Here is a 17,615-nt window from a genome sequence, read left to right on the forward strand (position 1 = left end):
ACACACACATGGATACATGCTCTATGTCCTAACTGGACAGCTTTAAGGCTGACATTAAAGCAACCAAAAAGCAAATTGTGTACAAATATTTTAATTGTATGTAATGTCATTACCAAAGTCTTATTATCATTGTTAAATAGGTATTTTTAAATGTACTTCTGGGATGAGTGTGAAGCTAAAAACAGTAAACAAGTGGATCATGCACTATTCTTAAACATCCACTTCAAGGTTCTGGTGTAAAAATATCTCCATTGTGTTTTGTTAGCCACCTAGAAGACCACTTTTTCACTGAAGTGAGGACAATTATCGGACACATGATCTGTGGATATTTATAAGGCCGAGGCCTTGGTTTAATTTGTTCGCACAGATCCATTACTGAGTGGCCAGTTTTCCAGTCAGACAGGCAGCCTGCCAAGCAGCTATAGCAAGTGCGTTTCCACCTTCAGCAGTTGGCCGGGTAAGTCAGAGCAAACAGGCAGCAAGGATGGCATCAGTAGAGAGTTTTTAGGATGAGACAGGATTCCTGAAAGCATCTATTTTCATTTGTGGTTGCTTGACCATTATTGAAGCAGTGGATGCTTGGCGGATAGAGCGTGGAACTGATGAATCACTTCAGCCTTTTTTTTCCTTGGCGCGGCAACGGGCAGTGACATTAACACAGCAGTGAAGAATGAGAGGGTTTCAGTCTAGAGGGCCCTGAAAACATGCAGTAAGTGGCGGCAGTAGATAACACAATGTCCTTGAATCATAGGTAATTTTAATCCCAAGGGATTTTGTAACAACTCAGGTATGCACTCTCGTGGTGTCCTCCTCTGTCGGCTTTGACATAAAAGCTTCTGCACATCCATCTTCTGATTTTCTCTGCTGATTATTCGCAGTTGACAAGCTGCATTAAGTTTGGGTTTGTGGGACTGTCAGTAAAGTGGTCAAGCAATTATTGGATAAGTCAGGATGAAAATTGATGCGGACATTCATTTGTTTCAGCAGAATGATGATAAATTTAAGTTCTCGTCGAGAGTTAAACTTAAGTTAAGCCATATTTTTTTTTCTACTTGACTGACAGTTTAAGTAACTGAAGCTTGCTGTACTGATTTGCATGTGTTTGTTCTGCAGGTTCTACTGGGACTTGATAATGCTCATCATGATGATGGGGAATCTAATCATCATTCCTGTGGGAATAACCTTCTTCTCAGAGCAGACTACCACCACCTGGCTGGTCTTTAATGTGGCTTCGGACACCATCTTCTTGGTGGACTTGGTCATGAACTTTAGAACAGGGATTGTCAATGAGGAAAGCTCCGAGATAATCCTCGATCCCAAGGTCATCAAGATGAATTATCTGAAGAGCTGGTTCGTTGTGGACTTCCTGTCCTCCATTCCAGTGGATTATATCTTTTTAATAGTGGAGAAAGGGTTTGACTCAGAGGTATATAAAACAGCACGAGCACTGCGAATCGTCCGCTTCACCAAGATCCTCAGTCTTCTGCGTCTGTTAAGATTGTCCCGGCTCATCAGATACATACATCAGTGGGAAGAGGTGGGTACACTGCTGCATATTTATCTTATAAAATGAAGTGTTTTAATCCACAAAATTGTAAAAAAAATAAAGTATTAGGTGAATGATATGCACATATTTTGTCAATATTTGTGGGGATTATTTTTTTGCCAAAAGCACGGTCACGACTTTGAAGGGTTTATGCTTAAGGAAAATTTAGCAAATTTACAGTAGGTAGTCTTGATCACTACAAAGGCACATTGGATTGATTTAGAGTAAATATAAACATAGCTGCACAATATTAATTCAGGTTTGCCCAATAAATTGATCTTGTTAGTTTGTAGATTGCATACATAAAAATACATTGAACTATTTTCCACACAATTATCAGAAGTATAAAGTCACATTAGAATTTTTTTTTGACAAACGAAAAATGACACATTATTACCTAAGACTGACTCACTGGACTTACTGACTCAGATTATTTATCCAAGCTGCAGGTTTTCTTTATTTTTATCTTGTGGTAATAATTTGATTACACTGACTGAAATATAGCACTGCTCTGTATCCGGACAAAAGCGTTCCAGCAAATAGATGCATTTCAAGATATTGTAAAAGCACATAAATTACTATCTGACCAGAAATGGTTTGTTTGGGATCTGAAAAGCTAAACATAATAATGTGAATATTTTTAGCCTCTCTTATACCAAATATCGCTGGATGTATTGTCTCTGTTATATGTTGTGATGCTGTCTAAAATAAGTAGAAACTGCGTTTAGTTTTGTTTAAGTATATCTGTATCAGGTACAAAAGGAACAGGAATGCAAAAAGAGGGGATTCTATTTATGTTTACATTTTAAACCATTAAATTAGTGGTTTGCATCTTTTAAAGCTGTGGTGGTGGAAAGTTTAAGGGCAAAGAGTATTGTGTATGTTTTCTGTATTTGTGTCCTATTTGACGTACCGTATTTTCCGCCGTACATGTCGCACCACCATATAAGTCGCATCAATCCAAATATGTCTAATAAAGTGGGAAAATGCCTAAATAAGTTGCTTTGCTGTATAAGTCACGTCTGTTATGAGTCACCGCTGACGCATCGTGTTTGTTACACCGCTGACAACCCGGAAACGTGGGCCGGTGCTATGCAAAAAATTGATTGGCTGCCAAATGGCTGCCGCGTGAGTGTGCATGGGAGGACTTTAACAAGAATTTAACAAGATTAACACTTAAAAACAATTATTAGTTTGCTCAAAATTATAGCAAAGGTGTGTCTCAGTTTAACTTCTCCTTAATAAATGCACTTTGACGGTCAAGCCAGCTGCAATTCATAAGCCAATACGCGGAAGCGGGAGCGCGCAGACGGATGACTCGCTGTGCATTTCTTCAAAATTTAACAAGATAACTACCTAAAAACAATTATTTGTTTGTTCAGAACTATAACAAAGGTGTGTCTCAGTTGAACTTTTCCTTAATAAATGAAATTTAATGGTCAAATCAGCTGCATTTCGCCTGCGTGATGCAACAAAATGAAGCTGATTTGACGTTTGCTCCAGGAGTTCCGGAGCGAGATGAAGGTGGCTTGGTATGGCAAGACAAGTGTCTCATTAATAGCCACTTTTACCTATTGATGAGACACTTGGCTTGCCATATTATTCGAGGGCCCTCTAGTGGCTGAAAATGGTAGTGTTTAATATTTTCCATGTCAGAATGTTTGAAATTGTCAGATCTCAGCCAAAAATTGGGTTATAAATCCATCCATCCATCCATCCATTTTCTTTACCCGCTTATTCTATTTTGGGTCACGGGGGTCGCTGGTGTCCATGTCCAGCAATCACTGTGCGAGGGACGGGGGACACCCTGGACGGGTCGCAAGTCCATCACAGGGCCACATAGAGACAAACGAGACAAACAAACATTCACTCTCTCACTCACACCTAGGGACAATTTAGAGTTACCAATCAGCCTAACATGCATGTTTTTGGTCTGTGGGAGGAAACCGGAGTACCCGGAGAAAACCCACGCATGCACGGAGAGAACATGCAAACTCCACCCAGAAAGGTCCCTGGACCAGGGTTTGAACCAAGGACCTGCTCGCTGAGAGGCAGCAACTCTACCAGTTGCGCCACCGTGCTGCCTGGGTTATAAATAAGGGGAAAAAACATAAAAAAGTCACTTTGGCGTATAAGTCGCTGGGTATGCAAATTAGGCAAAACGGTGTGACTTATATGCTGGAAAATACGGTACTAATGAAGATTATGATGATGGTGCAGTCTCTCATATCTGTTGTTTTGTTGACAACTTTTTTCCCTTTAAAGTTCAGTTGGGGCAGCTTTCAGCTGCTTCAAAACAAAGTAAACACATTTTAATTGAGGTTATAAACCTATTTTAGAAACATTTCACTTTTACATGTGTAGTTTCATCAGTTTCATAGCAGAATGTCTGTTTCAGTGTATGCAGCTTGTTCTGACATGCTTTAATGTGGAAGACGGTGATGAAATGATACAAAACAATGCGACTTTATTAAATATATACTTTTAAAAAGCAACACCTTTAGCCAAAGCACTGTACAGTAACACTGATAAAGAACAAACTTAAACACACACACACAAAAAAATCAAAGCACAAAAAAACAATAAAATCAATTAAAACAATAATAAAATATAATGAGCTGATAAAATCATAAAACAACAAACAAAAGAATAAAAGCCAACCCTTCAAGCTAAGTTACGAGCTAAAGAACAAAGGTAAAAACAAGGAGTGGGTCGATCTGTTTAATGCACAAAGGCAGCTCATTCCAAAGTTTAGGGGCAGCGACTGTAAACACCTGTCACTTCTCTACCTCCTTTTTGACTTTGAGACCACCGACAGGAACTGATCTGCCCACCTGAGCGAGCGTGAGGGAACGTACAGCTGGAGCCGGTCAGACAGATACTGTGGGGCAAGACCATGAAGACATTTAAAAACTTTAAAATCCCATGACACGTCCTTCAGGTTAATCAAAATACTTCCACCAGAGTTAGTGTGAATTGCAAAAGTGACAGTGGTGTAAAAATGATCAAGTGATGTTGCATAAACACCTATTAAACTTATGTGGTTGGAGTTTTACGTCACAAGCAATCCACCTGGTCTTGGTTCCATTTAGACTAAACAATAACTCATCAATTTGGTCAAAACTACACTATTTCCCCAAACTGAGACCGTTCAAACAGCTATCTACAACAGGTAAGATAGTAATTGTTCAGAACCTTTTCACAGTGTTTATATTTATACATTTATTTTAGCATTTCTTGTTACCCTTGCCCTGCGATGTGACATTAAAAATACAAGCATCATATGTAGTCAGGATTCACAATCGCACGTTACAAATCGTGTTCTGATATTAAGTGGAATATAATGATAATGCATAATGTATAATTATATACAGCTTTTGCATGTTGTTATTGTCTTGGTAGGCTCATTAAAAATTCAGATTGGACAGCAGGTTGCAGAGCCGCAAGTGTTGTGTGGCTGGATCAGGTTAGGAGTGGGGATATTTGGTGCTGCAAGGTTAATGAAATTCTGCAGTGAGCTTGCAGACTGGCAGTGCAGTAGGGATTTGCTATAGTGCTTGAATGCAACAACAGTGCTTACAGTGCCACACTACTCAGTTCATCTCTGTCACGTCACTCCGTTTTGCTCACTTGTCCCCTTCCTCCCTCCATTCCTATCCTTCACCTCCATTCTGTCATTTATCAGCATCATGTCTGTCTTTTGGTTTACTATGTGGTTACAAAGCCACACATTTCTGGTCTAGAATTTGAAAAAAGTTATTCCTGTAACCAAGTCATGTCGACAATAAAACAAAAGCTAATCAGACATCTGCACGATGTGGGAGCTGAATGAAAGGCGACTAAGTGGAAAAATTCCAGCCTGTCGTAACGTATTAGGTGTAGGCATGAGGATTAGAGCATTAATGGAGGTACAAATCCAGTCGCCGCCACCATAATGGGTTTTAAGCAATGCGCCATCACTGCATCAGCTGAGGAATAGCTATGCAGGCTTTCTACAATAAGTCATCCTCCAGCCCCTGAGTGCATCCGTCGTTCCTTCATCTGTCGTGTGCTGGCCGCCTCCTTCCTCACTTTGTCTCCTCCATCAACGGATGAACGGAGGCTGTTGTTTCATCATCACATTCTGGACAGTCAGAGCTGAGCAAACTCTGATTTGTTTGTTTGTCGTTTCTGTTTAATTTCTCATAAAACCTCACAACAGTCAAATACGTGCTATAAGAACCACACCATATTAATATGTTGGCCATATTTAGTGTCTCTTTTTTACAGAACTTGCACTTCTTTAATTTTAGCCACAGGCTCAGCGTTTATTTTTACTTTGCATGATGGATGCTGGACATGCGTGTTAAAAATGGGTCTGTAGTCGGCTGCAGGTGTGTTGAAGCACTTTACCTTTTATTTCTTGGTAAATGGGCATCTAGCGTTGTTACATATGCTTGTGCTAAAGCAGAAACATCTTACAACCAGAACTGCGTCGAAGTGAATGTTGGGTTTTAAATAAAACAGCTGACATTTTCACTATTCAGAGGAACTGCCTTGACTGTCACCCAATGGAAAAGGGTGCACGATTAGTTGGCAAATAATGCATACGCAGTACAGCATGAATTTGTCACAAGTGATTGGGTGCCTGCGTGGCTGCTACACACTTTAGCTTTATTTTTGTTGCTGTTAATGCACGATTCGTTGTGTGTATTTGTTCACTCCTTCATCCGTGTGTTTATTCTCACATAATTACTTCAATGTGCGGAGCTTTGGGAAATTATAGCATACAGTGTAAAGGTCACACAGAGCAGTAAATATGGTCTGTGCTCAAACACGACAATTTAAACAATCACCAGCCACTTGGAAGCTGGTGGACTGTTTACGCATCTGAAAGTAACGCTTTATGTTTGATATTCCTGCTGTGAGCAGATCAGATTGGATTTTTACTGGCATCGCTACGTTTTCACTTTGGTAATTTTATTATTTAAGCTGTTCTTACAAAAACATCCTATCAGAAGTTAAACAATAATGCTGATTTAACAATACAGCAAATCTTCTCTGATTTATTCCCTGCACCACACAGTGGACAGATATTACAGATGAAATGAAAGCTGTCACTGGGGAATGTTTTGGGGTTATGAGCAAAAATATCTTACCTGTTGTAGATAACTTTTACAACTAAGAAATTGCTTAACTAGAGTTTAAATCTGATCAGATGGCATCATGAGCTAATGGTTTATTTGAGTGACAAACACTAATGTGGATGAATCTCTTGGGTTAGACGTTAGCTTATCTATTTAGTCTGAATTCAACTCCATTTCTTCATTTAAGAGCTGTTTTCATAAAAGAAAATAGTGATTGTTTCAAATATGTTCATAGAACCATAATCAAAAGATTAAAACTATTAATTTAAATTGTTAAATGCCAGTTTACCAACACTAGTTTATAATAAAAAAAAAGCGTTCATACAGCACTTCCCTAGCGTTGACACAGAGTTTCTTTTAGACTTTAAGCTTTTCTACAACTTTAACTTCTTTCAAAGACGATTGTGGCCAAATAAAAATCAACAATATAGATAATAGTGGACTGTAAGACTGTTGGAGTCAGCCTCCCAAAGATCACAGACATCTACTGTACACCTCCAAATTCAGGAAGAGGGCCACCTGCATCATGAATGACCCCACTCACCCAGCACACACACTTTTTGCCCCGCTCCCCTCAGGCAGGAGGTTAAGGAGCATTAAGTGTAGAACCAATAGACTGAGAAACAGCTTCTACCCTGAAGTTGTTAGATTCATAAACCACTAATCCCAGGATTATCACTGTGAAAAAAAAAAATCACTATAATGCAACTTTGATTGATGATATGTGCTGCTGATTATCCATGCTGCGGATCTCATGCTGCTGATTATTCCCTGCTGCTGTATTCATCCATTCATACTCATCCACCCACAAAGACTCATGTTTGTGCTGCTGTTGTTTGGTGTATTGCTTTGCACTATTAGTGACTAACTTATATTTTAGATCTTTTAGCGTACCGTTGGGCGTTCGTTTAGCGTATATCTTCGTTTATATCTTAGGTCCTTATTTACTGTGTCTTTTTACACTTTATATGTTTGCTATTGTTGGATGTAACTGGGAGCCTATGTACACAATTTTGTTCCACCTCATGTACCACATGTGATGCGAATGACAATAAAGAACCTTGATCTTGACCTGCATCTAAATTGGTTCAACTCAAATAATTAAATTCAGAGTTAACAGCAAATTACGTATTGTCTACTGGAAATGGGCACCAGTGACCCCCGCAACCCAAAAATAAGGAAGCCGGCAAAGATAATGAATGGATGGATAAGTGTAGGTTTGCATTACCCTTTAAAACCATAAACATGATTAAAAAAAATATGCCAGCTAAAGTTTCTGCACCTTCTAACTTTATATTCACAGCTAGCATCTATTCAAAGTCAAATCCACCTTAGAATGTTAGAGAGAATCAAAATGTTAACTGTTCAATTTTTATGTGGATGAAGCACTTCAACAATCATTTTCACTCCAGTTTTCTGTTGGTGGTCACTCTCTCTAATGTGGAACAAAAGACATCCATCTGGTAGAACATAGACTTTATGTACTTATCATTAGTTGTCAAGACAGTTAAAAACACACAGTCTGCTGTGATTTTCTCTTCTATGACTTTTTTTAAATATTGAGATTTTATTTTCTATATATTTTCTAACCTCCATTTATATCATGTCAGAATAACCTTTATGAAATAGGTAAAAACGACATTCTGACTCACCCATTACACGTTTTCATTTGCGTCAGTGGCTGCAGTCATTTGCATGTGTAAAAGTCACCACATTTTATGTGTGAGGCTAATTACGGCATGCACCATGGAAGACATTTACAACAACATATTCACAAAAAAAACAGCAATATATTATATTTTATGTAATTATTGTAGACTTATTTAGCTTCATAAATAAATCGACAACTAAAAATACATAAATGTGCCTTCAAATATGTAAAATATAAGGAAATGCGGTCTACTTCTGTGGGTTTTCTTCAGGTACTCCAGATTCTTGCCACAGTCCAAAAACAGGTATCTTGTTACCTTGTGGTATGAAATTGAGATAAAAGTCTGAGCATGCTTGTTGTTTTTTAATTTTTTTTATAAAGAAGTAAGGTACATTTTTGCTACTGAGTGTAGAACTGTTGTTTTTAAATATAACAAGACAAAGTATTACCTTGTCAAGTGCAATACAGTTCAAGGGTACAGCTAAAGTGATAAAATATATGCAGCTTTTGGAACCGTTCCTGCATCTTGATTTTCTGCTCTGTGTTGACCCACCAAGGACTCGTTTACTGCCCGAGTGCTTAACGATTCGCCAAAATAATGAGAGCAGTTAATGATGGCGTTTTCACTCCTTCATCTTTAATTTTGCCAGGATTTTTTTGGTCTTTCAAGAACTCTTTAGCCCTTTGTTCCTGTTTGTTTTTCCACACAGCAGCATGCATGTTTCTCTTATTATTTCATGCCCTCACAGACACAGCACTAATTATCCAAACAACCTTTGAGTCATACTAAAGATATTTATTTTCCTCTCTAAGTTACACTATTACCTTTACTGATGTAGCTTTAAGGTTTTCAATTAAAAAAATACAGTCTAAAGCGATAGCATTTTTAAACTGCTGTGTAAAATCCCCAAGGCTCCCAGTGCCACATCTGGCTCATCATGACCACCAGGCCTCCTGCCAGATTCCAGCTCATGTCGCAGGGCTCAGGTTGGGCTTGTGGCAGGGCAACAGCCCTCAGGGGGGCTTTATGCTTTCTGAGGCTCCAGGCTCAATTTATCTGCCTTTGCACTGGAGGTTAAAATAAATCTTATATACTCATAAAACTGCATTTTGTATAATGATATGATATATTTACAAGAAAAGAACACTGCACAATCCTTATTCTGTAATGATCATAGGAGATAACTGAGAGCCATTGCCAAATTTTGTATGGAACATCAAAAGGAGAAACAACAGATGATCAAAATGAGACCAAACGTCCTTCTAGTTCGTTTGATGATTAAATAAAACAAAATGTCAGATCAATAACCCCCATCAAATGAAAGTCCAGGGTCATCTTATAGACATTTAACTTAGTAGATCCTTATAGACTACTGTATTATACAGTAATTTTATTTAAACCTTACAAAGTAACCACTTCAAATTACTTCGAACACACAGTTCGTATGTCTTTTGATAGATATTATACAAACTTCTTGCATCCCAATGTAATTTTTCTGTTTCTGACTTGAAAAAAATAAACTGCTGGAGCTGATGCCAAACGTTACACAACCGATCTGTTTCATCGCAGTTTGTTGGCACAGATCTGTTGTCCAAAACCTAGATGCTGGGCTCTAATTCTGTAAATTGATCTGAAAGGGGAAGCCATCGGATCGGGGTATCCAGTTCATTGTGAAGGAGAATTATCTACCTATAAAAAAACACTGTCCTCCAAATAACCCATTCTGTTGAGTGACAGTCTGAGCTGAACTGTTTTTACTTTTCTTTTTTATTAGACACATATCAGCAGACTGACAGTCAGGGTCTCACCATATTTTCCCTGTTTCAATACCCTCACACTCCTAGATTTTTTCCCCATCTTTGCTAAAAATATGCTGAATAAATTTGGATTTAGCAAATAATATATTGTAAAAAAAAATCTTTAAACAAGAAGACATTAAAAGTTCAATTTGATTATTTTTTCTTTAGTGATTTGCAGTAATTTCAGTGGTAAACTGAAGTAAATAAACATAATGTAAACTACTTAATTACAACTGAAAATCCTTTAAAAGATCCCATTAGGTGACGGTCAGGATCATAGTTTTGGTTTTAATGTCATTTTTTTATGTTTGTTAAAGTCTTTCCAACTTTTATAGACTATGACGCATGATAATTAATGATTGACACTATACAGGTGCATCTGAAAAAAAGAATATTGTAAAAAAAGTTCAGGTTTTTGTCAATCATTTCAGAAAGTGAAACTTATATATTACATAGATACACACAGAGTGAAATGCTTCAAGCCTTTATGTCTTTTAGTTTTGATGATTATGACTAAATAATGAAAAACGAAACTTAACTGTCTCAGAAAATTAGAATATTGTGAAGAGGTTCAATATTAAAAAACTCATCATGTCACACCCTAATCAGCTGATTAACTCCTGGACATGAGCTAAAAAATGTCTCATTGCTCAAGTCCAGCCACTCCTGAACCAGAGACAACATCAGAAGCTTCTTACCTGCTGAGGAGACAAACTGGACTGTTGCTCAGTGGTCCAATGTCCTCTTTTCACATTAAAATACATTTTCATGTCATTTGGAAATCAAGGTCCCAGAGTCTGGAGGAAGAGTGGAGAGGCACAGAATATATACAATATACAATAACATTTCACTCTATGTGGAATGAATCTGTTATTATATGAGTTTCATTTTCTGAAATGGATAACAGAACAAAACTGAACATTTTCAGTTTTCTTTAAAATTGTCTAGGACATCTGTCAGTCAGATGTTTGTTCAACCACTGGCAACAGTTCAGGGATGTCCAATCCACATCCTCTAAGGCCACTGTCCTGCCTGTGTTAGAGGTTCCTCTGCTCCAACACACCTGATCTGAATTAATGAGCCATTACCAGGCTTCTGCAGGACATGAGGTAATTCAACCGCTGATTCAGGTGTTGGAGAAGGGAATGAAGCAAAACATGCAGGACAGTGACCCGTGAATGGATTGGACCCCCTTGGTTTATCTCTTCTTTAAATTGAATTGTTGCTCTTTTAATGATAATGAAACTTAAGTGCAGTGTATCCCATATTAAAAAAAAAAATGGAAAAAAGTCATCAGTGTCTTATTAACAGACACCTTGGAGCCAAATCAGAGCATTACAGTGTCCCCCGGCCGTGGTTCACTTGTCAGAAAAGACTAAACCAGGTGCTGGGAGCCATGAGGACATCGTCCTAGAATCAGACAGGGACGCAGGTGCATTACCACTCTCTCTCACACACACGCACATAAGATGTGCTGACTCATGACATGCTGAATCATGTGTTAGATTAAAGGAGAGAAGAAAGAGATGCAACAAAAGAAGGGAGCAGTGTGTGTTTCTTTTTATCTGTGTGTCATACAGCGATGCCTGCAGCACAAGTGCCTTATACGGTATATTTCAGAGAGCCTTTTGTACACTATTACAGCATATAAGATCAGGTTATAGTGTTTTTTATTTTTATTTCATCACATGAAAAAACTGTTTCTACTATTTCTCAGTCGGGGATGTATATCAGTGACACCAGCACTACCTCAAACTAGAATTTACAGAGCCGATATCCAATCTGTTTCCCACAGAGAGCAGCAAATGTCATTTCTAGGAGGATAATTAAAAGTATCTCATTATCATGTTCTATCAAATAGTTAGTTGTAGGACGCAAACCGACATGGGCAGCTTGAATGTGAGCGGCTGCAGGAGTCTCCTCTGTGAACAAGTGTCGTCGGAGCAGAGCCGTTGGCGCACGGCTGTGTGCAACTGTTTTCTGTTACGTGCTGTGATTTGATGCGATTTGAGAGGTTGAGGATTGTTGTGTCTGCTCGTGCTTGCGTCAGTGTGTGGCCTACGAGGGACACGTTGCTGCTTAATAACACAACCAAACTTTTTTTTTTTTCATTCCCACTCAATAGGAAATATTGATCCACTATTAAAAGCTTCTCTGTAGCAAACACAAGTTGTGAGAATAATGTTGCGGGGAATGTGGCAGCTAAATAAAAATGTTGGCAAATCATACCAGAACACAAATTAGATTGACTTTAGGAGTTTTTCAAAATGTTTTACACAAAGATCTCCAATATCTCATTGACTCAGCTACTACAGACTGATTGTTCCGACTTTACAGAAAGTGTTTTAGCTCAGAAAACACCCATATAGACAACACACAAGTGGGATTATTTTAACGAGTCAGGAAATCAATAGCTTTTGTTTATTTGTGCTCATAAGAGTAGTTTTACCCATTGCTCTAAGTAACGCTGAGGTACGATAAGACTTGTACCATATATGCATGAAAACATCTGTTTTGTTAGCGCTGCTAAAAGACAAAGTGTCTGTCTGTTACCAAAATATCTCATCAACCACTGGACAAACTAATTAAACTAGCTGAAAGTAACAATAAAAACACATCTACAACTCATTAACTTTTAGTGTCAATCTGATTTAAGCTGGTTGCTAATGTGAAGTACTTAAAAACACTAAAAATGGCTACAACAGCCAATTTCACATACCTTAAATTTGGTGTGATAGTATCTGAGACTATTCCTCAACACACAAGTACTCACAGATTGTGTAAGATTTTTGTTGGAAATTTTATTATTAACCATCTGGAGTCAACTCAGTCTGTCTCAGGGGCGGCTGTGGCTGAGTGGTTAGAGCAGTTGTCCTCCAATGCAAGAATTGGGGGTTTGATTCCACCAGCAGTCACATGCCGAAGTGTCCCTGAGCAAAACACTGAACCCTTCATTGTCTCCGATGTGTGTCCCATCGGTGTATGAATGTGATAAAGCTCTGATTATAGATCTAGTAGAATGCTGTATGAATGGGTAAATGAGGGCACAGGTTGTAGTGTAAAGCACTTTAAGTATCTTGATAAGACAGAAAGGCGCTTTATACGTACAGTCTATATTTCAAATGTATTGCATGAACCAACCACTGGATCGATTTTATTGAAACCTGCAAGAAATAAACATGTATGTTTCTCTGCGGCTCCTTAACTTTAGTGTCAGTCCAATTCAAGATGGCCACCGCAGTCGTTTGATTTTAAAAACACACCCATGGCTATAATTCAATTACTTTTACAGTGTTGGAATTTGATGTGGTTGTGGCTGACAGCAACTCACAGCCCATACCTGTACTACAAGTACAACTCGTTGTGCAAGATCTTCGCACCAAACTTTACCTGATGCGGTTAACTTGGTTGGTCTGTTAGCAAAATATCTCATGAACAACTTGATGAATACTAATGGAACTTTAAGAAAGTAATCATCATACTGTTCCATTCAATTGACGATGGACACCACATTAGCCAACACAAAAATGGTTAAAACTCAGTAAGTTGCACAGATATTAAGCTAACATTTAATGTGGTAGTAGCTGGGACTGGGAGTCATTCACAATGCAAAATTTGATCATGGTCATGGTTGAACCAAAACAGCTATAATTCTTTTTCCCAGCATAAGAAGATCTTGGTTTAAAACTCTGGTATGAAAGACGATGATAGGCGTGTTTCTTCAAGGAATGATAGACTTAATTCATCGTAAAGATGAAGCGTGGCTGAGCGAGGTAGAAAAATTAAAGGAGTTATTGCTCTGGTTGATTAACCACACCATCACATGATGGTGACTAAAGTGGGACAGTTGTGCAGGTCTGAGTGAAAGTTCCCCCTGCTCTAAAAAGGTTCAAATATTACAGCTGCCATGAAGTCAATGATCAATGCGTTATGACGTCTCTGGTGTGAACTGGAACATCAGAGACAAGAGAGAAATCAATCCCCTTTGTGACGCTTTTGATGCTTCTGATTTAATTCAAGTGACTTTTTTTATTTACTTTACATCTCTATGGTAAGGGCTGAAAAGTGCAACAACTCCTTTTGCATTAAAACAAATTATAGTACACAGCAGACAGATATGAACGGTGTAAAAATTTGGAATATGAAAGAAACTTGTCTAAAATTTTAATGCAGAACTTTTAATTTAGTAAAGAGAGAAATGCCAAACATTAAGAGTAAAACATTTACATGATGTTCCTGCTACACATTCCAGCTTCTAAATGGTTTTATCTGTAAAATGTTTAAAGAGTTTTTTACAAATTTTACTAAATGCTGCAAGACTTTGCTCTGATATCCACCTTTTTTAAACTCATACCTGTAGAGCACATCTGATTTTAAGGCTCACTGTTGCTTTTTGAGAAAATTAAAGGATTTCAAGTGCGCCTTATAGTCCCAAAAATACTGTAAATTAAATATACAGTAAATACAATGTTCAGCCCTGCCATTAATATGAAATAAGTCTAAAATATCAGTTTAGGAATAAAACAGTAATGAATTTAATTGAATAAAGAAGATACAGTACAATGTAAGCTGATGCTTCATAATAAAAACGATACAATAGAGGAATTTTATTTACAGTTTTTGGTCACATAATATGACTTTAGTGTTTCATTCTTTGTGCATCTGAGCTCAGTTTTGTTGCATTTGCTCAGGCAAATCCTTTAACATCAACCCTTCTTTTCACTGATAAAAACCATAGTAATTAGCATCTTCACTGCAGATTTCACTGTAAAAATAGCTTGTAATTTTTTTTTACTTTACCTCCGGTTCATTCACGCACTGACTGATGTAGAAGAATTTGACACTTTGTTGGTCCCGGTAAAATCAGATTTATTACCTTCACCCTGAATATAACCCTGCGGAGCACGGCCGAGCGGTTTGTTGGAGGAGAAGCAGGCCTTTCTTGTCTTGTGTGTGGGAGTTAAAGCCTGCAGGCAGATAAAGAGCTCTGTCACGTGTCTTTATGTGTGACAATTTGACAGTCACACATTTGACTTTTAATTTTGTGGGGTGAGAGGGGGGGGTGTTCCTCTATATAGATGAGGGTTGCCGTTCCTGTCAAATAAAACAACGAACAAATGAATGAAATGCATTTTAACAGTGTTGATAGTTTTTGACATATCCACAACTAATGCTTTAAAACAAAACTAACGAGTTTGTGTCCAAAACGAGTACGACGCAGTATCCAAAATACTTCGTCAGTTCAATTTTGTCAAGGAGAGAAAAATGAAGGACGCTGCTCTTCCCCTCTCGTGCTGTCTGTGTTCGTGTCCTCTCAGTTTTAAGACCCGTCTCTCTGACGATGAGCGTAATACGCCGTGAATTCTGCTCTTGCACCGCTCGCTGAGGGATGCTCACTCTTGGCCCAAGGGAAGGAAAATCCCCGACTCCACATCCTGAAAGAACGTTCTTCTCCTTGTTCTATGCTGATTATCTCATTTTTCTTTGCCAAGCGGCTCAGTGCTCCTTCTGCTGCTAGTCGCCTGCATTAACTGCAATAGAGAGTGCTAATTGCTCGGCCGCATGCCTAAGAGTACAGAGTCAAAGGTCATATCAACGATGGTAAAGCAGAGGAAGATTAATTTCTTTAGAAAAATAATCTGGTTTCATCTTTGAGTTGCTTCCACAAACGGTTCAAAACATATGTTTCTACACAGGAACCACATTTTACAGTAGTGTCTATACATTGTTTACCATCAGCGTAATCAAAAAAGGATAAAATAATAAATGTGCCATTCTCCTTATGTCAACTATTTGATAGAAACAATTAAAAAGTGTTGCTGAGATTGTCCAGAAATAGAACAGGAGGAGGAAGATGGAGATTAGAAAGCACAGATGTGTGATAAAAATAGGCCACAGATGGAGCACTGGACTCACAAAAAGTATATTCATATTTAATCATACGCTGTTGTTTATCGTATTTCATCAAATTATTTAAAAATCTTAAAGAGGCAGCATTTTTATTTTGTCGTTTTACAGTGTTTAATGAATGAAATGTGTGAATTAAATTTTAAAAAGTAATTTAAAAATAAATTAAAAAATTAAATAAAGGTTTGCTAACATGTAATCTTTCAAATGTATCGCTGGCTGTGGGTTTAGGGGGAAAAAAGAGAAAAACACAGCTTTTAGTATCAATTTTCCTAAAAAGCATTTAATACTGTAGCTTATCTTCCAGTAAAAAAGAAAAAAAAAGATTTACATTGTGGCATTTGATGATAATGCTTATAATCAGGGTTTAAACTGAGCCAGGGCTCTCCGTTACTCAGCTCGGTCATAAAAGTACGCTTAAGTTCACATCGCTTCATCAGTAAGAACTTTTTTTTTCAGGATTAAAAGCATAACGCACAAATCGTTTAATGCACAGTACTGAATTTTGTTCCCCCAACCTCAACTTTGTATAAAATACTTTAGTCTTTGTAGGACAAATGAGGTCATTTCATGCTCAAAATGTGAGGATTATTCTATCTGATAGAAACTATTGGTCAATGTAGTTTGCTGACAGCTTCAGTAATCTTTTTTTTTTTTTGTGAAAAAAAAAAAAAACATCTTGTGATTTAGTGTCTTTAATCCTCGGAGCTCAGTGCGAGCTGCTCAACTTGAGCTGCAGTAACAGTGAGTGGTAAATGAGGACAGTAAGACCTCCGCATTTATATTCTAGATCTCATTTAAAATAAAATAAATCAAAACCAAATGTCTTTTGCTCTGCACAACGCTGCATAATCCCACATTTTTGTTCATGGAATTGCTGGCAGGAAGGTGCAAAACAGACAGCTGAGTGATTATTTACATAGATTACATTTGTTTGATTTTTTATTCTTACAAATAAAAAACTGAGAAGATAACTACCTGTAGTAGATAAAGTCGACAGCTGCCGTCTTTTTGTGATAAACTTTGCTTCTGTCTGAGAATCAATAAAAAAATCGTAGATGCACGCAGTCTGTCTTTACCAGCAGCAGCTGCTAGTTTAGATCACTTTGTGTCATTCGGTTAGTGAACGTGATGTGCACTCCTCCGCTGGGGGCACCTTTATTCGTCACTCTTTCTGTCTCACTCTCTTGGTCTCCTTCTGTCTCTGTTGGTCTGTCTCTCAGGTCAGCTCTTCATTTGATGTTAGACACAAACGGACATGTGCAGAGTGAAGACATTAAGACAGACAGAGAGGCAAAAAGGAAGTGACACTCAAAGGAAGTAGCTGTGGAAAAGAGAATGGATAGTTTATCTACAGAGAAGTTGAATGATTTTTGGATTTTGTTTGATCTTTATGTATTTTGGTGTTCTGCATGAGGATTTCTTGAGGTCCCATTGGTTTTTTCTGAAGTTTATTTTATTATCTTGGTCTGTTTTTTGTTTTTTTTACTTAGATTTTATTCAGTTTGTCTTGCGTTTATGATCTTCCTGCAGATTTCCACAACTGTCTTCTATCATTGCATCTGTCACAAAATGTCCAAAATGG

General features: G+C 37.8%; 1 protein-coding gene across 1 annotated transcript in view; it reads left to right on the top strand.

The window, feature by feature from the left end:
- Window positions 1-17,615, top strand: part of LOC119424746 (potassium/sodium hyperpolarization-activated cyclic nucleotide-gated channel 1) — an 82,559-nt gene that overhangs the window by 7,559 nt on the left and 57,385 nt on the right. Inside the window, exon 2 of the mRNA XM_037692245.1 lies at window positions 1,114-1,537. Coding sequence (XP_037548173.1) covers window positions 1,114-1,537 — 424 coding nt within the window. The remainder of the gene's footprint in view (window positions 1-1,113; window positions 1,538-17,615) is intronic.

The sequence above is a fragment of the Nematolebias whitei genome, chromosome 18 (assembly GCF_014905685.2).
Source record: "Nematolebias whitei isolate Nwh7 chromosome 18, NemWhi1, whole genome shotgun sequence".
Classification (NCBI taxonomy): Eukaryota; Metazoa; Chordata; class Actinopteri; order Cyprinodontiformes; family Rivulidae; genus Nematolebias; species Nematolebias whitei.